This window comes from Dasypus novemcinctus, chromosome 15, assembly GCF_030445035.2.
Source record: "Dasypus novemcinctus isolate mDasNov1 chromosome 15, mDasNov1.1.hap2, whole genome shotgun sequence".
In the NCBI taxonomy this organism is placed as follows: Eukaryota; Metazoa; Chordata; class Mammalia; order Cingulata; family Dasypodidae; genus Dasypus; species Dasypus novemcinctus.
The window spans coordinates 92,479,823-92,505,051 of NC_080687.1; the positions used below are offsets into that span (position 1 = coordinate 92,479,823).

General features: G+C 43.3%; 1 protein-coding gene across 3 annotated transcripts; it reads left to right on the forward strand.

Annotated features, from left to right (window-relative positions):
• The first annotated feature begins 1,016 nt into the window (after positions 1-1,016).
• SLC25A30 (solute carrier family 25 member 30) lies at positions 1,017-20,588 on the forward strand. 3 transcript variants are annotated; one of them, XM_012524872.4, is made up of 10 exons: positions 1,017-1,094; positions 7,280-7,401; positions 8,076-8,223; positions 9,086-9,180; positions 10,142-10,227; positions 12,072-12,167; positions 13,820-13,944; positions 15,247-15,385; positions 16,550-16,630; positions 17,912-20,588. In XM_012524872.4, exons 2-10 carry the CDS (start codon positions 7,338-7,340, stop codon positions 17,951-17,953), a joined length of 876 nt encoding a protein of 291 aa, XP_012380326.1. In that variant the 5' UTR covers positions 1,017-1,094; positions 7,280-7,337; the 3' UTR covers positions 17,954-20,588. The 3 variants fall into 3 exon arrangements, with proteins under 3 accessions (XP_012380326.1, XP_058132638.1, XP_004457915.1); XM_058276655.2 differs by lacking the exon at positions 1,017-1,094 and adding an exon at positions 1,661-1,806; XM_004457858.5 differs by lacking the exon at positions 1,017-1,094 and adding an exon at positions 1,726-2,163.
• The last annotated feature ends 4,641 nt before the right edge of the window (positions 20,589-25,229 follow it).

Here is a 25,229-nt window from a genome sequence, read left to right on the forward strand (position 1 = left end):
CTTATTCTTCCTTAGACAGCTAGGAGGAATGATAAAATTAAATAAATTGGGTAGATTCATTGACTCTATTATTTATTATGTAAACGATACAAATTATTTTACTATATAAATAGTATATATTATATACAGTATATTCTGTAATATACTGCTGTATAAATATTTCTTTATTTAATTTTGATGAATTAGAAAAATCACCGTATTACAACCAAGGTGATAAGAGTTCATCAGGGTGGGAAACGGACTTTGGCCCAGTGGTTAGGGCGTCCGTCTACCACATGGGAGGTCTGCGGTTCAAGCCCCGGGCCTCCTTGACCCGTGTGGAGCTGGCCCATGCGCAGTGCTGATGCGCACAAGGAGTGCCGTGCTACACAGGGGTGTCCCCCGCGTAGGGGAGCCCCACGCGCAAGGAGTGCGCCCCGTAAGGAGAGCCGCCCAGCGTGAAGGAGGGAGCAGCCTGCCGAGGAATGGCGCCGCCCACACTTCCCGTGCCGCTGACGACAACAGAATCGGACAAAAGAAAATAAGACGCAGCAAAAAGACACAGAAAAAAAACAGACAACCAGGGGAGGGGAGGGGAATTAAATAAATAAAAATAAATCTTTAAAAAAAAAAAAAGAGTTCATCAGGGTATGCTACATCCATTGAGTGAAAGTTGCGTGGGGACAAAATATTGGCCTGCTTTCAGCCTATCCCCCGCAGAGACGAGCAGCTGCGGGGGAGAGCGGTGCCTCTGTGGTGCGCAGACCCGCAGGGCACACCCTGCCCACGTGGCCAAACCACACCGAGGCCTCCCCAAGTGTTGCAAGGAAGCACTCCGTCCCTTCCTACTTTTCTACCCGAAACGTTCACAACCTGAACCTAATCATGAGGAAATAATTTGAGAAATCCAGGAGGAACGTGCCAGGCAGATGACGTGGATTTCACAAATACGCGAAAGTTATTAAAGGGAGGGTACTGGCCTTGATTAAAAGAGCTTCTGTAGAGAGACACGAAACCAAACGCAACAGGTGAATGCAGTAGATCCTGCATTTAAAACCACAGAAGAACGAGCGTGTGTACTATTTTCGGACAACGATGGCTTTCTAGATATAGAGGTATATTGGGTGACGGACTGAAGCGGTATTACATTTCCTGCTTGTGATAGCGGTGACGTATTTAGTGGTGAAGCTGTTCTTGCAATTTCCAAATGGCTCGGGAGGCAGGGGGACCTATAGAGATGAAGCACATGTTGCGAAATGTTATCATTCGGTGAAGGTAGGTAAAGGGTACACTGTTAACAGTGCGATTCCCTCAGCTTTCCCTCAACTGTTGGTAAATTTTCAAACTAAAAAGCAGGTGTTTTTAAAAAAAAAAAACCTACGGCCTGCGAAGGCACCTTCTCTGGCTCAGGCCCTGGGCCCTCGGAGTGTTCCTGAAGTTTCTCTCTCACCCTCTGAGGTCGAGACGCGACGCGCAGGACCCTCCTCGAGTCCCCAGCGGGGAGCGCGCAGCCGAGCGACGCCCGCGGAGAGCCCGCGCCTTCCCGGCAGGAGGAGCCCAGGTCCAACGCCGGGAGCTCTCGGCCGAGCTACGGGGCGGGACCTGGGCGGGGCTGGCGCCGCCACGGCCAATGGAAGCCGAGGAGGAGGGCGAGGCCCGAGCAATTGGCGGCCAATGAGACACAAGGGGCGGGCCCCCGCGGGGGCGGGGCTCCGCGCAGCCTCCTGGGCCGCCCCCTGCACCCGCGGCTTTTTCTCTCCCTCCCGCGTGGCGGCAGTCCCGGCGTTAGCGCAGCCGGGGAGGAGGAGCCGAGGGCCGCAGCCGTCGGTAAGTGCCTCGCCGCGCCGGCCTGCACCTGCTCTGGCCCGCCCCCCGCTCCGCTCGCCCGCGGCCCGGAGGGTCTGCAGTTGCGGGCCCTGCAGCTGTCGGCTGCCCCGCGGGGCTGCGCCGCGCTCCGCGGGCTGCCGCGTGCGGCCAGGCAGCGTCTGCGGGCGTGCGCGCCCCCGCGGGGATGCCCGTCGACCTCCTGCCGCGGCCGCCGGCGTGTTCACGCGCAGCTCGTCCGGCCGGCCTCGCGCCGGGGTCGGCGCGCGGGGCTTGGCGTTGCCGGGCCGCCACGCCGGCAAGGCCGAGTCCAGTGGCTTGGACAGTCGCTGTGGCCTTTTTAGGGGCGAGTGACTTCAGGTAACGCAGGGGCCCTGGCGGTACCGTCCGCGTGGTTGTTCCCGGGCGCGAGGAGCGAGCCGGTGCCACCCTGCCGGGTCTCGGCCCACGCTCGCGGGGGGTGGAGTCGGCTGGCGCGAGTTCCGCTCGTGGCTCTGCCGCTGCCAAGCCTCGTGGCCGTGGGACTCTGTTAATTCGTGGGAAATGAGGTTGGTCGAGCTATGATTTGAAAACCCCACATTTCCTCCGGCTGTGACGAGCTCGTTTTTGGTTCTGTACCTTTAAAATGAATAGGAAATAGGAAAAGGCCACGGAAGGGCAGCCCTGCGGGGAGCAAAGATTTATGAGAGAAGTTTGGAGATGTGATCACCGTTTAACACTGTGCCCTGGAAAGGGCACACCAAGTAAGATTGAAGGGATTTATCCGGAATTATTTATATAAGAGAAATTTGGAAAGCTTTCGGAAGTTCCAGCAGCAAGGATAATATTTAATTACTTCCCTCTGCAGCTGTACAAGTAAGGAGAAAATAACCAGGTTAGAGAGGATGTGGAGAGAATAATGTAATAATGTATGCCTTAAGTATAGGGAGAATCCTTTGGATTTCTTAATATGATAGATAATTTCACTCAGAAAGCTTTTTTTTTTTTAAGTTTTATATTTCCCCGCAGGAAAATCCTACATTTATTCTGAATGCGTAGAAGTTTTCACCCTCCTACCCTCCAATATTTTGAACAGCTTTTGGAAGATGGTTTTTGGTTGTGTACGAAATCGGGGAATAAGCATGTGTTCCTTCAGAGACCTAGGTTTGAATGCAGTAGCTGTGTGACCTCAGGGAAGTCAGTTTGCCTCTCTGAGGTTGGGCTTCCTCAGTTTGAAAAGTGGATAATGATAGGGATTTCATAGAGTTGTGAGGATTAAGTAAAACCCTTGATGTGGAACACATACAGCAGTGCCTGAAATATCAGGCATTCAGTCAGTGACAACTGTCAATGGGATCAAGTTCACAGTGCAGCCAGGAGAGGTGGCCCCAGGGTTTTAGCCAGGCCAGAAGGGCACAGCCTACAGGGAAGCACGAGGGGGACAGGGACAGGCAACGCCTTCTATGCCTGCCACTCGGGCTTGGGAATTTATGAGATTCTTTGCCTGAATCTGTCCAAAGGCTGGTGACCACTGAAGACGGGTCATTCTCCAGCTGGGTGCGGCCATATCCACTGCAGTAGACACAGAGTTGAGATTTTTCAAAAAAGTTATGCTAGGAAGTTAAGGAATGTATGTGAGGAGAATTCCTCCTGAGAGAGCTCCAAGGCGAAGTACATGGCTTAGTTTACTGAACAGACAGTCGAGTTTGCTGGCACATGGTCTTCGATAGCACCCTGTCTTTGGATGGTTACTAGCTACTGAGGCCTTCTGGCTCTTATTTAAATAGTCAAGTGATTCTTCCCTTTACTTGGCAAACATTAACTGTGGGAAGGCCTGTTGGTCCTGTTTAGGCATCTGGTCCTAGCATTCGGAAAGGAAAAGAGAGGAGACAAAGTGTTCGCCCTGCTTCCTAGCTAACTCTTAACAATTGTAGTTGAATAGAATGCTGGTACAGGAGTGTCCACTAATTTGCAGAAGATAAGTTTATTTTGACCATACCTCTGATTTAGGAACTAGCAGGTGTGTGATCCCAAACCAGGGGGAGGCAGTTCCATGACAATTTTCATTTTTATAATTTTTTTATGAGAAACGTAGGTTTATAGAAAATCATGCAGAAAATATTAAGATCCCATATAACCTCCTGCCGCTGCCCCCATTATTAACACCTTGCATTAATGCGTTACCTTGTTGACGTTGTTGAAAGAATATTATTGTAATTATCCTGTTAACTCTAGTCCATAGTTTACATTAGGGTTCACTGTTGGTGTTGTATAGTGTATTAGTCAGCGTTCTCTAGGGAAACAGAACCGACTGGAGTTATCTGTAAATAGTATGAGATTTTATGAAATTGTCTTATGTGACCATGGGGATGCACAAGTCCAAATTCTGCAGGGCAGGATCAAACCAGGGGCTCCACTGATGGTCCTTAATGAGTTCCCAGGAGAAGCTGGCTGTCTAAAATGGAGATGGGAATTCTCTCAGAATGCTGAAATCACTTCTCCTTTTAAGGCCTTCAACTGATTGGATGAGACATCACTCACTGTTGATGGCATTCACCTTAGGATTTATACATTTTGTCTAAGTTATCTTAAGTTTTTGGCATACAGCTTATAGTAGCCTATAATAATTATTTTCCTTTCTCTGAGGTCAGCAGTAACACTGCCCCTTTCACTTGTGATTTTAGTCGTGTCCTCTCTTTTCTTTGTCAGTCTAAGTAAAGGTTTGTCAATTTAACTCATCTTTTCAAAGAACCAACTTTTGGCTTTGTTGAGTTCTCTTTATTTTTTTTTTTTCAAGTCTCTAATTTATCTCCATTCTAATCTTTATTTCATTCTTGTTATTTCTTCTTTGACCCATTAGTTGTTTAAGGGTGTGTTGTTTAATTTCCACGTATTTGTGAAGTTTCCAGTTTTCCCTCTTATTGATTTCTAGCTTTAGTCCTTTGCATTTGGAGAGATATATTGTATGATTTCAGTATTTTTCAATTCATTGAGACTTGTTTTGTGACCTTATATATGGTCTATCCTAGAATAACCCATGTGCACTAGAGAAGAATGTGTGTTCTGCTGCTGTTAGGTGAAGTGTTCTATATATGTCAGATGTAGTCAATTTATAGTATTGTTCAAGTCTTTTTCTTTATTTCTGTCTAGGTGTTCTATTCATTATTGAAATTGGTGTATAGAAGTCTTCTACTGTTGTTGTAGAACTGTATTTCTGCCTTCAAATCTGTATTTTCTTCACTTATTTTGGGGTTCTGCCATTAGGTGCATATGTACTTATGGTTGTTATGTCTTATTGAATGGACTCCTTTATCAGTATATAATGACCTTCTTTATCCCTCATAACAGTTTTTGGCTTAAAGTCTATTTTCTCTGATGAAAGTATAGCTATCCAAGCTCCCTTTTGGTTATTATTTGCATGGTGTATTTTTTTCCATCCTTTTATTTCCGCCTACTTGTCTTTGAATTTAAGATGAGTCTCTTGTTAATAGCATATGGTTCCATCATCCTTTTGTATCCATTCTGCTAATCTCTTTTGATGGGAGAGTCTAATCCGTTTACATTTAAAGTAACTCTTGATAGTGCAGGACTTTCTTTTGCTCTTTTACTATTTACCTTTTGTTAGTCTTAACACCTTTTTAGACCCACAGCTCTTCAGTTATTGCCTTGGGAATGGTAATGTCTGTCCTCCTACCCCAAACCTTTGGGGGGGATACAGTGCAATCATTTCTGTGGACCACTTGGTAATGGTAAACCACAGGACCTCCAAATGCTACTATTGTGTAGCTATTGGTTTTGCTTTTTAACTTGCCATCAGCAAAATCTAAGAATGGGTTGAGGATGGTACTTCTGGACAGCAAATAAATTATTGGACTTGTTATTAATGTGTTCTTACAAATTGTAGTTTATAGTTTTAATCACATTAGCTATGAATTCAGTAAGGTTAAGAACTAGTTAAGTAGAGGTGTTTTTATAGATTTTCAAGGATAATAGATGAGAGGAGGGTTTTTTGCATTTGGTATGGGCAGGGGCTTATTCTTCAGCACTGAAGTACATAAAAATAATTTTCAGATTTCATGCTTATGGAGCCTTCTACCATGTTCATTTGTAACCAGTCTCAATTTGGAGAGAGGTATAGGTATCGCTATTGGTAGCTTTCCTCTCTGGGCCCTTGTATTTCCTTCTAACTTGAGGAAGCCCCTTGGCCTTGTTCAGAGCTAATTTTGGGGGCCATGATAATTTGTGGTAGGGCTCCCCAGGAAAATGAAGACCTGTGCAATTCCTAAACAGAAGCAAAGTAAGCACTGGCCTTGCCAGTAATGACTGTAGTAAATAAGAAAGCTCACTTAAAACCAACAGTTGTTAGAGTTGATAGTACACACACAAAAGGGAATTCATTTGCACGGTTTTGATTTTCCCATTTATAGTCATGAGGCCAGATTTAAGCAACTGAAATCACACACTCTTACAGAACATCTAATCAACACGGAGGGCCCAGGCTGTGCAGGTTCATGAGTAGTATCCCAGTCAGCGAGGGCCAGTGAAGGGAGTGGAGAAGAGGGCAGCGTTTGCTGTCTTTTCTCATGCTACTTTTAAAAATGTATAATACATAACCCACGCAACAGGCCTAAAAGCTAGGCATTTCATTTAGCTTGGTGAGTAAAAGGATGGGCTCTACCCCTGACTGGTTGTCTCGGCTGCTGTGATAACAGTGTCAGTGAAGTAAAACAGCTAAGCTAACAGGCATTTCCCGGGAAGAAGTGGTGTGATGCTGACCCCGGAGTCTGCCTGTGTCCTTCATGCCACGCTGCCTGCCAGCCAGTGAGAGGAGTAGGAGGAGAGAGCTAACATTTCCAGTGTGAACTGGAGATAATGTGGCAACTCTGCATACTTGTTTTACTTTATGACACTAGTTTGCAAAGTTTTTCTGCTCCAGTGCACCTGAGGGATGCCGCGCGTCCCTGTAGGGACTCACTAAGTGACAAAAGAACAGCAAATAGTTAACTGAGTGAACAAGAATATTTTTCAATAAAATATCTGTCCACCCAGAAGCTAGACTCACTGCCACACGCTGATCTTAAACACAGATATCAGGGTATCATCCAATCTGATGACTTTTACCAACTGAGTGAAAATGAAGGCAACTGATAAAGTGAGGGAGTGTATGTGTGATGCTTCCTTCTTTCTCCCTGCACTTGGGACAGCGCCCCCACCCTACCACCACTCAAGGATATCCTTTTTTTCCTGTGAGACAAATAATCGCTGGTTTGGGGTCTAGGAGACACAGGTGCTTTGCCTTCTGAAGGCAAGGCTGCCCTTGGGAGCAGAGGCAGGGGGCGGTGTTGCTGCCTGGGGAGGGTGGGGGGAGCTGTTGCTGGGCGACTTTCCTGATAGCTCCAGATGGCACTCCCTGAGTGAACTAGGAGGAAAGAGTTCAGAGAAGAAACTGCCTGCAGGAGAGGTGGACAGCTTTGAAACCCCTTGCTTTTGTGTCCAGGAAAACCCCGTTGGCAGCTATGCTTCTCTGAATCAGAGGAGAAGGGGCGCTGGTGACAATGTCGGCCCTCCACTGGGAGCCGTTCGTGTACGGAGGGCTGGCCTCCATCACGGCAGAATGCGGTAAGGAGCCCGCCGCTGGGGTGGCTTGGCCTGCTGCATGTCCTGGTGCTTAAACTTGGGGTCACCTTGTGGTATTTGATGTCATCGTAGTTCAGGCACAGAATGGGAGATGATCAAACGCTCATCTCAGAGTTCAAAATAGATTTCCTTTTAGCATGCTTAAGACAAAGTAGTCATTTTGGCTACTCATTAGCAGTTTAGGGTTCAAAGTTTATTGGGGAGAAAGTTGAGCCAGTTTTCCAAACAGAAGTCTGTGAATCATTTCTGGAATGCATCTGTCCTTATTTCCTTTGGCCTATTCCCTATTTTGCCACAGCATGTTTGCCTGTGCAGAGGTTTTGAGAAGCTCAGGGGTCTTCCCTGAGGCACATTAGATCAACCGTAATTACTCAAGCAGTTTTTAATTGTGTACGTTGTCCTTCTCCTATTTGTGACTTCCTCCTCTTCGGGGTTCAACAAAAGATCTTCTTTGTTCCTAATTGTTTATTCTTCTCTCTATTCACTCATTCAGCAAATATTGATTGAGTAGCTGTAAGTGCCAGGTGCTGTGCTATGTCCATTTGTTAATTGTTTCTTAGTTTATCTTATAATCTGAATGTTGCCTCAGTAATATATTGCTGTGTATCCTTATTTTATGGAAAATTTTTTAAGTGATGTATTTCTTAAATTTTCAGGCACATTTCCAATTGATTTAACCAAGACACGTCTCCAGATTCAAGGCCAGGCGAATGATGCAAACTTTAAAGAAATCCGATATCGCGGCATGTTGCATGCATTAGTGAGGATAGGCAGAGAGGAAGGGCTGAAAGCACTGTATTCGGGGTGAGTAGGCCTTTAGGCATTTATGTTTCGCTGTTGGCTTTCCAAGGAATAGAAAGACCTACCTCAGACTTCATTAAAAAAAGTAAAAGTTTGAGGTGTATTTGAAATCACAGTGAGCATTCTGGATTTCTCACTTTTGATTTTAACTTTATTTTCCAAATAGGTAGTTTCTGGTGAATTGTTTTGGAAAAACTACATTTTTATTATGTTCAATAAGAGACAATAATAGAAAAATTACATTTGCTTTACTTTCCCATGATCCACTTTTTATACACTTTGATCATCGCCCTTTCCCTGTAATGAATCTGAATTAGCAAAGTGTTTTGCTGTAATGAAAGTGATACAGTATCTTCCGTGGGTAAGAGTTGCAGTGAACTACTTTTCTTTCATTCAGCATTTAATGAACACGGTGTGCTGTAGGTGCTGGATAGGAAGGTAAGACAGGACTCTGCCTACATCTGTTAAAGTTCCTACAGGGAACCAGAATTCCATCCAGGTGATTTAAAAGAAGCGTAGTGGAAGAATTACAGATGCTTGCAGTGTGCGCCCCTGAAGCCAGTTATCACCAGGTGCTTTGTATCAGGGAAGGAATACCTTTTCTGTTGAAGTGGATGGGCAGATGTTACGCCCCGTTTTCAGTGAGAACCAGGAGAGGCTGATTTTTCACCCAGTGAACTAATGGGCACAAATTTGACTGAACCCAGTGAATTTTTGTTGGCCTTTTGAACTTAAGAAAACTGTTTTACTACGGTATGATTGTGGGAGGAAGGCAAGTGCACAATTGTGTCTCAGCATGTGGGTTTTTGCAAGAATTTGCAGCGATTGCTGATTCTCTTTGTCCCTGTGTTCCCTGGTTTGATAGGATCGCTCCTGCCATGCTGCGCCAGGCTTCCTACGGCACCATCAAGATAGGCACTTACCAGAGCCTGAAGCGACTCTTTGTTGAGCGGCCAGAAGGTGAGTGGGGAACCTTTCTGTCCAGTTGTGGACAGGAAGTGAATTATTGGGCTTTTGCTCGAAGGGGTTTTAGATCAGATTTTCTTTAGCTTATTTGTGGCTTTGCTGCTGCTGAGGAGAACTTGTGTAAAATCTAAGTGGCTCCTGCTTAAAGCAAGCCTCTCATTAGTTGAACTGAGGGAACCTGAGGGGAGTAATAATTGAGAGGAGCAATCTCTACAAACACTTTAATTACTTGTCCTCATCTCCAAAATGCCCGGACTAGAGGATATTTCGTTACAGTACTTTCCAACTTAAAAATTTCTAAAATCATGTGAATTACCACCTGTTTTCCAGGAAAGTGGTTGTGTTTCTTAGGCTTAAGAATTCTGAGTTCTGATACTCTATTCGTTAGTTCTGTGACTGTTTTAATCCATAGAACTTTCTCTCCCTTTTTCACAATGGCATAAAGCATCAGTCACTGGTAGGTAAAATAATGGACAGGAGCTAAGATGCTTTGGAAATGCTTTGATAGCAGTTGTTTAATTTGAATTATGTATGATGTACTGTAAAACTTTCCATGCCAACTCTGTATTTTATGTATTTCATGCATGATATTTGTGTCAATTTACAACTTCTCAAACAAAAACAATTTAAAAAATTTTTTTTAACTGCCAATCTTCCAGTTATCTCACAGGAGTATTTATTTACATAGCAGATATACCTCATCTTAATTATGATAATCTGAAGTAATGCACAAGAGTGAATCGGCAGCTTGTTACTCACCTTGCATGATGATTCATGTAGCATATTAATATCAAGAAATTTTGCTAAGTGCAGTCCCCTTAGTCATAAAATTTTGCAATCCTTTTGAAACTACTTGATGCGCTATCATCTTAAGATAAACAGTCCCCTATATCTGACTTACAGGAAGAGCTCTGTGTATCTCAGAAGCCAGGTAATGACACGTCTTTCCTTACAGATGAAACCCTCCTGATAAATGGCATCTGTGGAATCCTCTCTGGAGTCATATCCTCAGCCATTGCCAATCCAGCAGATGTTTTGAAAGTAAGCAGGGCCTACCTATCTCTTATAGGCACATTCCATGCTTTCTTATTGGAGGCAGTGTTCAGAGAATGAAAAATCTGTGAATACAATATGCACTGAGAATGCAATATGCACAGAGAATGAAAAATCTGTGAATACAATATGTGAATGTATTTATAAGTGCCGTGAAAATTCTGACTTTTTAATATCCAATAGGTAGATTTCCTATGGATACAGGCCGTCTCAAAAGTAGAGCTCACTTTTCTGGTAATTAAGCAGGAAAAAAACGTTTTAGGCCTGGGTACATTTGAATTTCTTTTTTCATTAATACCCCATTTTGTTGCCCCTTTTGAAGTAGACAGACTACAAAAATGAAATAAACACTAAAATTTTTTTTAATGGAGAAAAAAAAGGCCGACTGGTAGCTTCACTTAAGTCTACGCTGAACACTGGTGACTATTTCTGAATACATTTTCTTATCTGTTAATTTTGTTTCAGGGAATGCTAATGAAAATATTTGATTACTCCAATTAGCTATAGCACCTTAGTTAAGTTTATCAGGAGTACTAGCGTTACAGCCTTCTTAAATCCTCTTCGGAATAAGGCGAGGAAATAACTAATGAAAGTCAGGTACAAACTGCTTTTTTAACTCCTCGGGATATTCCTTTCCTCTCTACTTCTTTTGTGTGTATGGTGGTTTTTTTTTTTCATTATTTAACAAGCATTCACTATGTTTCTACCTTGTACCAGTTGGTGGTACAAGGTGCTTGCAAAACAAAAGTAAGACAAGAATGCTGCCCTCAGAGAACTTGCAGTCTAATAGATTTTGACAAGCATCAAAATTGAATACAGTGTGCCGAGTGCACCCCACTTACATGTGTGCTGTGGTGGAAGGGCAGCATGTCTGGAGACGAAAGTCCAGGCCATCGTTTTGCCATAATTTTTTTTGGTGTAAGAGGGCTACGGAAAAATACCTGTACAAGCAATCTCTTAAATATATCTCAGGGCTTAGGGAAAGGGAGTTCCTGTATCTTTGGTTCATTTTCCATTGTTGCCATGGCAATGTCAGTTCCCTCTAGAAGTCAGAGGAAATCCATTTGCTCCCTAAACAAAAATAAGGTGTCAGCTTTTTAGTGAAGGAACCCCTTTTAATTCTTAAAAATTCAAAAAGCTCTATCTAATGTTATTTTCATGTTGGAGTCTAGATGGACATAGTGAAGTTCCCTGGTGAGTTCAAGTATTACTGTGTAAGGGGCACCACATGGTAGTTTCCTTGCCGCCTTGTCTGCATACCTTGTGATCAGCTGGTTGGAAAGAGTAGTGGCACAGAGTAACTAATTTAAGAACCACGTGCACATTTGCTCAGTGCTGCCAGGTACGCCAGGTTCTGTTATTTACTTATTTATTTTGGAATTACCGGGCCCGGGGATTGAACCTGGACCTTGTATAGGGGAAGCCAGCACTGAGCTACACTGGCTTCCCCAGATACTGTTATTAATTAATTACAGTAAACGTTTAGAATCACCATTATTTTATCTCTTTCCTCCTTTATAATGTACAGAGAGATTGACAATTTTTCTTTCCTTCTCCAAAGACCTTGTTTTAAAATGTTAATTTCTCATTGACATAACCAGTGCAGGACTCTCTTCCAGATGCTTTCTGGGGATTCCAAAGTCCCTAAGAATGAATCTTTTATATGCTTTTGATCTACTGAGGACATTTTAACTTAGCATCATGGTTATATTTACAACAGTTTTTTTCGGGTGGTGATTATTAAGCAAACGATTGAATGGTTTTCAGAGGTACACATTTTGGGAGAACTGTGCTAGTTTCCTCCTCATGCTGGTTTTGAAAATCATCTCCAGATCCGGATGCAGGCACAGAACAGCAGCATTCAAGGGGGAATGATAGGAAACTTCATCAACATTTACCAGCAGGAGGGGACTAGAGGACTGTGGAAGGTAAGCTCAGAAAGCAGGGCCACCTGCTTATTTTGTTCTTACCTTTCTTCCTTTTCTGACTTTGTTTTCCTAGTTCCCTCATTTTATCTTTTTTTTTTTTTTAACTTTATTTTAAAGAAGTTTTAGATTACAGAAAAGTTAGAGTGAAAATATAGGGGAGTCCCATATACTCCACCCCTCTGCCTCCCACACTCTCCCCCATTAACAACATCCCTCATTACTGTGGTACATTTATTACAATTGATGAACACATATTGACGCACTGCTCCTAACCACACACTTTAGTTGATATTATAGTTTACACGTTGCACCGTATAGTTTTATAGGTTTTGGCAAAATGTATAATGGTATGTATCTGTCATTGCATTGTCATGCAGGACAGTCCCAATGTCTCCAAAATGCCCCTTGTTCTTACCTGTTCTTCCCCCTCCTTCCCCTCCCAACTTCTGGTAACCACTGTCTTACTGTCAGTGTTACAAGGTCTTCCATTGCTAGAATAATGATGAGTCCACTTTGGTCCATAATTGCATTCCCCCTTAATGCTTGTTCATTCCTCATCCTTGAGGATTTGGAGATGGCATTGCCCACTCTGCTACAGATTGAGAGGGGGCTTAGATCGCACCTCATTTTATCTTAATACAAGTAGCATAAGGGAGTAAAGAAAAGTGACATTTTCTGCCCTTGAAGACACTTACTTCCCTAATTTCCTTACCTGTGAAATGGAGATATAAGGACTATATTCTGATTTAAGTACCTCTTGAATAATTCATATATAAGAAATTCTCTGAAGGCATAGGTGGGTATCTTTTTGCTGGTTTTGCTTTATTCTGTGAAAAAGGGTTTTAGGTCGCAGTTACAGTGAGTTTTTTCTCTCTGTGGTTCCTGGCTGTGTTAGTAAGCAAACTCTGGTATGCGGTGCTGTTTCCGCCATCTTAGAGATGTGCATGTCAGTGCATAGAACTGACCCGGCCTCACTGGGCAACTCTAAGGGGGCCAGAGGCCCTGAGAGGTGACTTGTCCTGGCCAAGGTCTGCTCAAGGTCGTACAGCTGGTGCTAGGATCACAATTAGACTTTGGCAGTTCTGATTTGCAGGCCCACGGTATCTTCCACTTTGTCACCTATATCACTCACCACCAGGAGGAAAACAATTTCTTTTTCATATAATAAACTATTTTTAAAGAAGTTTTACATTACAGAAAAAATATATTGAAAGTAGGGGGTATTCCCATATACCTCCTTCCACATCTGCCCCGATGAACAACATACTACATTGGTGTGGTACATTTGTTACAACCGATGAACCAGTGTTGAAGCATAGCTACTGACCATGCTGTGTTGTTTACATATGCTTTATACTCTGCATTGTACAGTTTTATATGCTTTGACAAAATATAGTGACCTATATCCAATAGTGCAGAATCATGCAAAAGAATTCCAATCCCCTAGAAATGCTCCATGTTCCACCTATTTTCCTCTCCCCCTTCCCTCAGAACCTCTCTTAACTACTATCTTTATATCAATATTGCAAATTCTAGCAGGAAAACATTTTTTAAAATCTGTGCATTCAACCTTTTGCTAATTTGAAGGGCTCGTTCTATGGAGAGCAAGTCTGACTAAATATCTAAATCATTTTTCTGTCTCTTCTACCCAGGGGGTGTCCTTAACTGCTCAGCGGGCGGCTATTGTTGTTGGCGTGGAACTGCCTGTTTACGATATCACCAAGAAGCATCTAATTCTCTCTGGCCTGATGGGGGACACGGTCTATACCCACTTCCTGTATGTTTATGATTTTTAAAAATTAATATTTTAGGGATGCATGCATTTTGAGTGGGAATTTAGTCCAAACTTGTAGAAATTCTAAAGAAAGTTTGTTAAACAAGTATTATATTCTCATATTTGAAAAATTACAGTATGAAAGTATACCAGAGGTGTAGTGTATGTGGCTCGAGCAGTTGAGCACCTGCTTCCCACATGGGAGGTCCCGTATTCTGTTCCAGATTGCCTCCTAAAAACAAACAAACAAAAACAATAAGCAAAACAAACAAAAAAACCAACTTGGGGAGCTGACGTGGCTCAGTGTTTGAGCACCAGCTTCCCATATACGAGGCCCCAGGTTCAATCCTCGGCCACGGTACCTCAAAAAGAAAAAAATTTTGTACCAGAGAAGGATAAAAGTCCTTAGCCCTTCTGCTAGGTAGCCTTTTTTAAAAGTTTGCTATGGGCCTGCTAGGCATTTTCTCTGCATGCACAAAAATGTCTATAAAAGCATACTTCAGGTCCTTTTTATACCAATAAGCGCGTGCTTTATTCTCTAACTTTTTAAAATTCAGTATGTTGCAAATATCTTTTCCACGTCACTACATACAGACTTCATTTATTTTTCATAGCTACGAATGATCACGTTGTATGGATATATCATAGGTTATTTAGCCCATTGGGAGTGGGGGCGAGGGCAGTTTTGCCCTCCAGGGGACCCTTGACCATGTCTGGAAGCCATTTGAGTATCACGACCAGGAGGGGTGCTCCTGGCATCCAGAGGGCCAGCACCTACAACACACAGGGCGGCCCCTGGCAAAGACTTCTCCAGGTTGAAATGTTGATGGCACTGAGGCTGAGGAAGCCTGTTCTGGATCGTTGGTACCAAAGGGGGCCCATGGTAGTCTTGTAAGACGGGAAGTGTGGTAGAACCTAAGAACCCCTGTGGGCATTTCACAAGTAAATTTTTTCTCTGGACTCTGAGAACAATATGGTTCTGCTATGACTAGAATTAACCCCACTACCTAACTTACAGGTAAATGGATGGAATTGCTCCTCCTTAGAGAATGGCCTTTCCAGGCATCTATGATTCTGAGACATTGTGGAACGTCCAGGGCATTTGTGGTGGTGGCTGGAATTCATAGCCAGTCTCATCAGTGTTGGTGTCCCAAGAGCCTGTGCTGCTCATTGATCCTGACATGTCTTGTCTCGTTACATGGCGTAGCGACAAGTCACATTTAGCATAGTCGGGGAGGACCTGCGTCGCGCCTGTGTCGACAGTGGTGTTTGTAGCTCTTGTGCCCTGTGGTGTCCCCTCCACAGCTCCAGCTTCACCTGTGGCCTGGCGGGAGCCCTGGCCTCAAACCCTGTGGATGTGGTGAGAACACGTATGATGAACCAGAGAGTCCTTCCAGGCGGCAGGTGCCCTGGCTACAGAGGAACCCTGGATTGCTTATTACAGGTGAGAGCAAGTGTCTGTCCTGGCAGGATAATGAATTCCATTCGCAGTCCAGCAGCTTCCAAGGCACCCACAGAGGAGCTAATTAGCATAAAAATTTGAGGATACAGGCTTCAATCTGTCACAGCTGAGTGACTTGGTCAAGCTATTTATTATCTTCCCACCCCTCAGATTCCTCATAAATGAAATGGGGGCAATACTAGCACTTTCAAAAAGAGAACCTAGAGAGTGGTGAGGACAGTGTCTGGAATGTGGTAAGCCCTCAACAGTTTGAATTCCTACTAATAATAAGGGACACTGTTATGAAACAAGTAAATATACTTTATCTTCAGTGTTCTGGTGGGTCGCTTTAATCAGTGAACCACCGATGCTGAACAGAAGTAATTAAATTGTGAGAGCTGTCAAAACTAAGATGAGCGATGCTTTTCAAAGCCCTGAGGCATACAATCTGTGCACAGTTCTGGTCACACTGGGGTAAATGTTCACAAATACAAAATCTAGATGAATATTAAGAATGAAACTTCATTTTCTTTTTACTTCTGCTTTGCTGGGAAAGCTGAGAACATAGTTACCATGATCGTAGAACAACTGGGTTCCTTTCCAAAGCTTCCCTCTTTCCTGTTGAGCCAGACTGGAATGGGAATCCTTTGTTCACATCTCTCCCTCAAAGGAACCCGTCACGCACAGCTTAAATAATGGGGCCTAGAGTTCATGAACGGACGAAAGCCCCTGAATGCCTCCCCTCTCGATTGCCTGTGGCCTGACAGGTGTAACACCTGTTGCATCCTAGACACGATAAGAGATGCTCATCATTTTCTTCCATCAAACAGTTTATGAAGTAGCAGTGCTCTGAGTGATACTTGCCAGCATTGCTTCCAGCCCATGTTTGAGTACCAGTGGCACAGAAGCAAACGACCCTTGTTGGAATCAAACCTAATTTCTTAGGCCTTCACTGCTGCTCGCCTGCTTTGTGGGGCTGCTTGGAATGGAGCCTTAGTCTTCCATCTACACAGAAGACTTGAAAAAACAAAGAGGGATTGAAGGCAGTGATTTCTTAGACAGGATTTTATTCTTAAGAAAAATGGATTCACCCAGCCCCTAATTTTTAACGCATTTGATATACCTATGAAGTTGGAAGTTAACTTTTATTTTTTTCTCTTTTAACAGACATGGAAGAATGAAGGATTTTTTGCTCTATATAAAGGGTTTTGGCCAAACTGGTTGAGACTTGGTCCTTGGAATATCATTGTATCCTTTTCGTTGCAGAGATCTAAAAAAAAGTAGGTAAAATAATATTGTCTTTATAGAACATCATGTTTTTAACTGTAATTTAGAGGTAGGTTCTTACTCTTTTGAGTTTCTCTGATTCTAAGAAATGGCTATTTAGACTTTTTTTTTCTAGGAAATGTAAAGTCTCTGCTAGGCACCATGAATCTTGTTTATTTAACGATGGTGTTATTGAAAGGTAGTGATGTTGGTGCAGATAATTTTTAGTCATTGTCCTGGAAGCTGAGGGTATTAATATTTATGATATCAGATTGATTTCATATCCCCAGCCACTGCTAGGGATGTGTTTGGCAACAGTATTGAAGAATACTTATTTTAGAGCGTGCCTAAGGAGAAACAGGAATTAGCTCTGGAATTTTTTGGGTAATCACCCCTATTTCCTGTACTGGACATGGAAGGGCAGAATGGCCCAAGGTGGGAATGTTGGTCTTCATGACCCCTTGCTGCTTTTTGTTTGCTTCTCTTAAGGAAGGTCTGCCTGCTAGAAACCCTGCACAGCGGGCCGCTTCCCCGGCCTTGTTCTGTGTGTTTCACCCTCTCGTAGGAAGCTAATCAGGGTGGATGTCATCCTAGAAGAGGCTCTTGGAACTGATGCTGGGTGATTGAGGTACATCAGCTGAGGTCATTCTGGTCCACGCTGACCTTGGGAAGGCTTTGTGGGGTGGTCTTTTTGGGTGGTGAAGGACAGAATCCCTTGTTTAACTCTGTCCGTGGCACATGGGCTGCCCACACACATCTGTTTGTAGATGTGCTTGTGCATCTGTTTTTATTGTTGTTGTTTTGTTTGTTTTTTGTAGGAGGTACCAGAGAATGAACCTGGGACCTCATATAGGAAGCAGGCACTCAACCATTGAGCTACACCTGCTTCCTAAGGATTTTATGTGGTTTTTTTTTTGTTTGCATTTTTTGGTTTGCATTATGGTTTATGTTTTAGGCTGTATAATTTTCTAAATTTTTAGTTACCTTATGTTTTACATTGTGGTTTACATTTTAGCCTATAGACTTTTATACATTTTTGGTGTAATTTAACATGTCCTATATCCATCATTGCATGATCTTGTGGGTCAAGGATTATGTTTTTTGTTGTTGTTTTTAGGAGGTACTGGGGATTGAACCCGGGACCTCATCCATGGGAAGCAGGCGCTCTACCACCGAGCTACAGCTGGTGCTGTGTTCATCTGTTTTTATGTGTCGGAGTCAATGAAGATGGCATTTTCTATCAGCCTTAACCAGCAACCACAGTTCTTTGTGACATACGAGCAGTTGAAGAAGTTGGATTTGTGACCGATGGCAGGCTGCATGAGCCACCCCTCCGAGAACGCTAACTCCCGAATCAGTAGAGCTTCCTGTGCTTCACATGGCTTTCACCGCTTGGCTCCTCGCATTCTGCGGCGTGAGCAACAGACGGAGGCTGCATGAACTCAGACTGCTGAGCGCTGGTGTTGGGCACGGGAGTCCTTACCGCCCAAGAGCCCTTGGATAAGGAGAGAGCACACAGTGCGCGGTTCTTGTTGAAGAAAGCTTGCAAACATGCCGGGAGCCGGGTCCTGTCTTCATGGGAGAGCCGCTCCCGAGGCACCGTGGCTCGTAACTGAAGCTCTTGGACTGCCCCGAAGAAGCTCGTGGGCCCGGTTCGGTGGAACCTCCAAGAGGGTTTTGTTTCTCCTGAAGGTCTGGGGCTTGTCAGCTGAAGAGATTTCACACGTGGAACCTGAACTTCTCAAACTTGGGTATAAACGATGCAGGAAAAAGCCCCGGAATATTGCACTGCTTTGTAATCTATTTGGGCAGGATCGTTCACTTATAGTAAGTGATTTTTTAAGCCTTTGAAGGCTTGGCCTTTGTGAGGAATTGTTGCAAAGTACTAATACCTAAATTTATCGTGGTGTAACCTGTTGACTTTGGGGGTGGCCCTGTCTGCCTTGGTGGTAGACGTTTCCAGCAGCTTGGATTCTGTCTTAGGTAATGGTAGTAATTTTACTCTGATTTTTTTAGAAAATGTATTCGCCTTTCTTGCTCCTATTTCCCAATCTGTAAAATGGGGATGATAACAGCTGGTGGTGTGGAGGGTCGTGAAAATAGTAGCTGCTGCAGGTGGAGCCACTTGCCATGTGTTTACATCATGCTGCCCTACAGCCATGATCCCTCAGCAGTCTGTAGGTAGAGAGCTTTGTCACTGTAATCCTGAGCAGAGCCTGTTAGCAAAGGCCTGGCTCAAGAAGGCACTAAGTGGAGGTTTTACTACGTTTGCTTATCGAAATGTTGCTAGTGAATTGAAGAGTTGATTTTTCCAGCTTTTCAGTTTTCACTTTAGTTTGCGTCATGTTTGTTAAAACATTTCCTGTCTTGGACTTCCTTGTTAGTTTGGATGAAAAATACTGGATTGAGATATTTGAAACTATTAATTTTTCTTCAGCATCTGTTTATATAGCTTCTGACAACAGGTATGTGATATTTTCCTTTATTCTTTACTTCTAAAGATAATGAAGAGAAATCACTCTCCTTTCTTGTCTTTATCCTGTTCTTCTCAAAATTAAAGGTGACTCTGAGAGCCCCAAGAACTTCACCCTTGGAGAAGGCAGCCCAGGCAAGGGAACCTATGTCCTGGGCGTCTTCAGTTACTCCTGCTGAGGGTAACAGTAAACACATACTAACTGCGGCCCCAGCGCAGACCCGTCTGTGGGCAGATTGCTGCTCTGTCTGGGCTCTGGGGCCTTCCTCCACTGAGGCAGGAGTGCAGACTTCTCTTGGGGGCTCAGCCAATTTTCCTCGCTTTCAGTTTCACCCCACCTGTCTCTTTCTTTATTATCTTATTCTCTTTTTTGTGTTTTCTTTATTTTTTTTAATTTTATTTAATTTTTAATTTTTTTAATGGCGGTCCGGGGGATTGAACCCAGGACCTCATGCATGCAAAGCAGGCACTCAACCACTGAGCTAAATACGCTCTGCATGCCTTCTTTATTAGTGGTTCCTTTGAAAAAGATTTTGTGGAGCAGACTTTTATTGCCGAAAGTGAAAGGACATTCAGGGGAGGTAGGAAGAGGGCAGGGTGGTGGGTGGCATGTAATGTGTTGGGAGGGAAAGTCCAGGTTCTCCCGGGCTCCCTCTAGATGGCAGAGGAGGCCCCATGACCCAGGAGAGCCAAGCTCAGCCTGGCATGGAACCACACATTGGCAGAGGAGAAATTTTGTTTTCTTACTAAAACATTCCATTGATGCAGTGAAGACTTTCTGTAGAAAGGCTTTCGTTTTTGAGTTGTTTTGAGCTTAAGGAATTGCTTTTGATGAACCACTTTTTTTTTTCTTTAACTTAGAAAACAATTTTTAAGTGTATATTTTCTAAATCAGTGGAAGCGAGTTCATTTGAAAGACCACATAAAGAGTGAATGTCATGCCGTAGCATGACAATTTATTCACATTATGTACATCTTTATACCAGGATGAAAAGAAATTCAAACCTCACTGTAAAACTTGTTTGTTTTTTAAGACAGAACTATAGCATTTTTTCAGTGTAGCTTAACCTGCTTTTGTTTTTCTGCTTCCTGAAAAAGATAATCCAATTGTTGAGACTTTAACCAAGAAACAGCCTAGGGAAGGAGTTGGGGTGTGGCCACAAGCCCCTTCCCCTATTTGGATGTTGCTTAAATATGGCAAAAGCATTTCAAATGCTTATAACCAAGTTGAAGAAAATATTTGTATTGTTTGTTTATGGATCTGTGTAACCACTGATGCTAAACACTGCCGGTGTGTGGTGTCAGCAGTGGCTCCTGTTGTGCATATTTATTCACATGCCGAAATAGTATATTAAAAAGTAAGCATTTTTTAGAAGCCTTTTTATGTTGAGCTCTTTATTTTAACAACGTTGGAATCTGTGATGTCAACCTTGTTGCATTTATTTAATAAACTAGAGTAATATATAATAATGATATGTGGTTATTTCAGAGATAGATACAGAAACATTTAAACAAAGACATTCAAAGGAGATGCAGAAGTAGAAATGTTTGCGCAGTGTGTTTGGACATCTTTTTTTGCCTAAAGAAGTCCTTGGGGTCATCTTGGTACTTGCCGTCTTGCTCGTCGCATGGACCCCTGTGGGACCTCCCGTTGTATGACATGGTCTGCGACTCGGGACAGGCCAGTGAATTTGATCCATGGGCTGGCTTGGCAGGGCAGCCTGGACATTCAGAAGGCCAGTGGGATGACATCAGCGCCGTGGGCTGTCACGCGGGTCGCTCTGTCCCTTCTCTAACTTTTGGTGAAGGCACCAGGCAGGAGATCCTTGGTCAACTGTGGACCAGGCAAAGACACCTCTGGTGGGCAGAAAACAACCAGTGAACTAAATGCCAACCTGGCTCATTAATTTTTTCACATAAAAGGCTTTTCTAGGTGCCCTTGTTAACATTTGAGTTCAGCGTAGTACTTGAAAAAAATAATACAAGTGGGAAAAGAGGAGACCTTTTTGTCTTAGTTCTCTAGCCTAAGAGCTTGAGTGATGCTGTATATGGCTGACTTCATCTAAAGGTCAGTGAGAACAGGTGGCCTCCAGGCCAGGCGGAGTGCCAGTGGAGGGTAGAGCGCTCACTCAGGTCATGGCACTTGTCAGGCACATTTGGCCTTAAATCCAGGATATTTGTTTTTAAAACAGCACTTGGGAAGATGTGACAGGGTAGATTTTCTGTAGATTATAAGTAGAACTGTAGCAGTGCTTGGGAATGCAAGAGAGAGGCCGTGTACAAATCTATTCTTGAAAGCTTGTTGCAGATACTGAACCAAAAGCACCAGGAGAGAGAAAACAGGTGACCTTTATGTCTGTCTGTAGACATGTCTACAAAAGCTGGTCCGTCTATGGAGTGGCTTACTCTGGGGCTCCTGAGAAGAATGAGTTAGATCTTGACCTGCGTGACCTGAAAAAATAAGAGATGTTCTTAGCATGCTATTAAGTGGGAAAACAGTTAGATGCAGACTCACATGTGCCACTATCTCATTTCTTAGGGGAAAAAGTATAATTCTTTTGTATGTAGGGGATGGATCAAAGGGTGGAATTGTTAACTATTTTAAATAGTTATTATGAATGTTTGTATACCAAATTACATACAAATAAGAGAGCTTATTTTTGTCAACTTAGAACAAAGTCTTAAAAGACTGGCTTGGAATGCAATTGTCCCAGTTATGGTAGGCAAGGGGGAAATGGGAATTGCAGTATATATATTTTATTTGTACTTTAACTATATAATGTTTCAAAAAGAATACTAAATGGCTTTCAAACAAAATGGAACTGAAGGATGGAGAAATGGGAAATTTTTGCTGCTTTTTAAAAAAGTTCTTAACTATTTGCTTTCAATCCAATAAACACTACTTTTTAAAAAGTCACCTTAAAAAAAGAAAGAAAAAAAAATCACACCTTAAAGAGTTTATTGTTCCTTGGTTTTCTGAGCCTGCAGTGTACGGGCATCTGAATATAGATGGGAATGGATATTGAGATACTTACAAAGTCATTGGTCCTACTTGGAAATGTTTGTCCCTAAAAAAATTTTTTTACATTAAAAAAAATACATTTTTATTACAGAAGTTGTGAACTTAAAAACAATCATGCTCATGTGTAGAACTCTCATACAACACTCTTCACCAGCACACCACACTGTTGTAGGACATTTGTTACAGATCGTGAGATAATATCATCAATTACCACTAAATATGGTCCATAGCATACATTTGACATATTCTTTTCCATACCCCCCTGTTATTAACACAGTACATCTCTGGCACAGTAAATCTCTTTTGATTTTAAAAATATTTCACCCTTTTTTTTTTTTTTTACATCGAGAAGAAAAACACAAAGAGTGCATCATGTGGTTTATGTACCTAACCTGGAGTTTATATCTAAAACATGATACTTAAAAGTTGTCAGCTAAACTCCTGGGGTATTTTACAAAATTCATAGGCTCCATCTGGCCAAAGTAACTTTTAAATTATACTGTTTCATTGCATTGTATAGTAGAGAGACTTTTTTTACTTCATTAATCGTTGTTTTGCAAATATACATCTGAAGCACTCTGCAGTCTTATATAGGAAAAGGAGCTGGCTAAATATAAGCTGTCGTGTATCCCCACTCTGAATTTGTGAGGGTCCTAGAATTCTAAACCTAAAAGGAATGCACATCTTCCAGTTAAAGCCAGGGTTTCAAACATCCAAGAACTGCTAGGACCACTGGCTCACTTTTCCATTCGTCTCCCTTGTTTCTTTAGAAGGCAGTGGGAACTGAACCCAGGGCCTCTGGATGTGGGAAGGAGGCACCTCCATTCCCTGCTCTGCTGTGTCTCATAAAGCTTTTTTTCTTGTGTCTTGTGTCGTCTTGTTGCGTCAGCTCGCCTTGCCTGCTCTCTGTCTTGCTTATCCTCCTTAGGAGGCACTGGGAACTCTGCTTCCTGCTTTGTTGTGTCTCTCATTACACTTTTTTCTTCTTATGTCTATTGTTGCATCATCATGCTGTGTCATCTTGCTGCGCCTGCCCATCGTGCCAGCTCTGTCGTCTTTAGGAGACACCGGAACCAAACCACGGACCTCCCATGTGGTAGGGGGGAGCCCAATCTCTTGAGCCACATCTGCTTCCCTGATTTCATCTTTAATTGCATCACTAGTCTTATAATGCTGTACTACTTGGTAGGGTTTTTTTTTTTTTAATATAGTATTTTGCACATAGTAAATAACTCAATAAATGCTTTTTGCGTTAAATGGAAGTGACCTACTGAAATTCGCTCATTACTTAAGAAACTTTTATGGTAAGTGTTGTCTTGATTTTTTAGGTAGAAAACCTTAAAGTCCTCCAAAGCTGAGTTGCCTTCTCAAGATCATGCAGGAATCGGTGAGAACTAGGATAAGACTACCACACGTAGTATTTCCTACTCATCACTCTATTCACCAGTTTTCTCTTACGTGCTTGAAGAAACAAAGCTGCTGTCAAATAGTGATCCATTCTGGCTGAGATCACTGGTGCGAGTGGGTCATGGTCCCTGCTCTTCATTTAGCACTGCCCTTGCTTGTGGCCTGGGTTCCGGCCCAACCTGGAAGACAAGAGATCTTCAAGTCCATTTGAGTTCCCACAACTCCCTGAACTGATCTTGAAAAAGTTCTGAACTACCACACATCCAGCAGCTGGTTTTCTTTCAACCAGCCCATTCCCTGGGCTTCTCACCCTTGTATTTAGGAAGTGAGGCCAAATGCCAACCGTTACTGATCGCTCCTTAAATCCCCTAAGCATTCCTCTATAAACAAGACAGGCATTTCCAGAGCATCACAGCAGTGCAGTCCACACGCAGCTGCCTTTGAGCGCTTCTGTAAACCCGGCAGCTGTGGCCATGTAATTCAGGGAGAGTTTGCCCAGCACGCCTCAGCGGTGACTGCTAACATGCGGAGGGGAGGTGGGGGGGACGACAGTCCCACATCTGGGGTGGGAATCATGGTGCATCGGAGCTGCCCATACCAGCGTGTAAGAGCAGGTGGCCACTTCATGAATTTTCCAAGTAGGTTGTTACAGCCATTATTAAGAAATACCTTCTCTAAACTTACGTAATGTTAAGTACATTATATTAAAGACAAAGGTAATAAATAATGTTCACCACTTCATAATTATTTTACTGATATTTGTGCCCTGGAGGTTATTTACATTGATTGTCTCTCCCCTCCCCACCCTTTTTTTTTTCTGTTTTAACACATGCGAGGCCTGAGATTACAGTAGTGAATGAAACGCAAGACTAGTTTCTGAACTAAAGATTACAATTTAGTGGAGGAGTTTTTGGTCTGATAGAGGATGGAGAGAAAAGTGCTTAACCTTCTTAGGTTTAAGAACTTGAAGTTAATCTATGTATCTTTAAAAAAAGACTGAAAACAAAAAACAAAAAAACTTGAAATTAGAATTTCCAAGGGGAATGGCTGCTAACCTTTTTTCTTTTGCCCTTTTTGAAGTACTGGGGCTGGGGATTGAACCCAGGACCTCACGTGTGGGAAGCCACACTCAACCACTGAGCCACATCAGCTCCCCTGAGTTGGTTTTTCATTGTTTTGCTTGTTGTTTGGTTTTTAGGAGGCACTAGAAACCAAACCCAGGACCTCCCATGTGGGAAGCAGGCACACAACCCCTCGAGCCACATCTGTCCCCCAATTGTTAACCTTTTTTATTTTTATTTTTTTTTAAAGATTTCTTTATTTCTCTCCCCTTCCCCCCCCCCCACCCTGGTTGTCTGTTCTCTGTGTCTATTTGCTGCATCGTCGTCTTTGTCCCCTTCTGTTGTCAGCGTCACGGGAATCTGTGTCTCATTTTGTTGTGTCATCTTGTTCTGTCAGCTCTCCGTGTGCGCGGTGCTAATCGCGCTGGGCGGCTCTCCTTACAGGCGCACTCCTTGCGCGTGGGGCTCCCCCATGCGGGGGACACCCTTGCGTGGCACAGCACTCCTTGCGCGCATCAGCAATGCGCATGGGCCAGCTCCACACGGGTCAAGGAGACCCGGGGTTTGAACCACGGACTTCCCATGTGGTAGGCGGACGCCATAACCACTGGGCCAAGT